An 840-nucleotide genomic window follows, 5' to 3' on the forward strand; every position below is an offset into this window, starting at 1 on the left:
GCCCGGAGGGAATTGGAATCGGCCGCCTGCAGGGCTAACGGAAACCCTTTGCTGTTATTCAGGAAACTCCTGCCCGAACTTGGGTGAAAGGCACCGGAAGATGCCTTCGGGGAAAATGGCGGCGCTGCTACCGCACCGCCTTTGCCTGGAACACAGGCAGCTTCCAGCTATCGATTTTATTGACCGGAGCGCCATGCCGGCTTCCTAACCTCTTTGCCCTCAAGTGTAATGGCGCTGCGATTGGGCTTCACACTCTCTTTTTTCCCCTCCCCATTACGCGCGTTCATTGGACAACAGCCGAAGATCGAGCGTTCTGACTGGGTGCTGGCAAAGGCGGTCCGTTTGAACGAAGCCAAGAGTTGCATAAGGGCAGGAAGCTGGACCACTAGGGTCAGGCAACTACAAGGACCTGTGAAGCCACTTACACCGACCTAGGGGCAGCAAGAGGCCCCGGGGCTGCTTTCCGCTGTTCGACTCTGGCAGGCTCAGCCAATCACTGAAGGAGGGAACGATTTGAGCGTTGGAACCACTCTGGCCAAGCTAGAGTTGAGATTATCCTGAGTTCCTTTTAGTGGCGTTCTCAGAGCATCGTTGACTTTGGAGAACGGTTATCTTCTTTGTTTGCCCTTTAGGGCAGGGAATTATTGTTATCATTTCCTGGGGGCAGGCGCCATGCCCAGCATATTACATATTTCATCTTTATTGTTTTTTATTTTTATTTATTTATTTATTTTTGAGACAGAGTCGTGCTCTGTCGCCCAGGCTGGAGGTCAGGAGTTTGAGACCAACCTGGCCAACATGATGAAACCCCGTCTCTACTAAAAATACAAAAATTGCCCA

The 840-nt window shown here is 51.5% G+C and overlaps 1 protein-coding gene across 1 annotated transcript in view; it reads right to left on the reverse strand.

Annotated features, from left to right (window-relative positions):
* ZNF689 (zinc finger protein 689) overlaps window positions 1–195 on the reverse strand; it is an 8,743-nt gene extending 8,548 nt beyond the window's left edge. The window contains exon 1 of the mRNA XM_011982549.1: window positions 95–195. Within this exon, the coding sequence (XP_011837939.1) occupies window positions 95–195 (101 nt within the window). The remainder of the gene's footprint in view (window positions 1–94) is intronic.
* Between the last annotated feature and the right edge of the window lie 645 nt (window positions 196–840).

This window comes from Mandrillus leucophaeus, unplaced genomic scaffold, assembly GCF_000951045.1.
Source record: "Mandrillus leucophaeus isolate KB7577 unplaced genomic scaffold, Mleu.le_1.0 Scaffold24, whole genome shotgun sequence".
Classification (NCBI taxonomy): Eukaryota; Metazoa; Chordata; class Mammalia; order Primates; family Cercopithecidae; genus Mandrillus; species Mandrillus leucophaeus.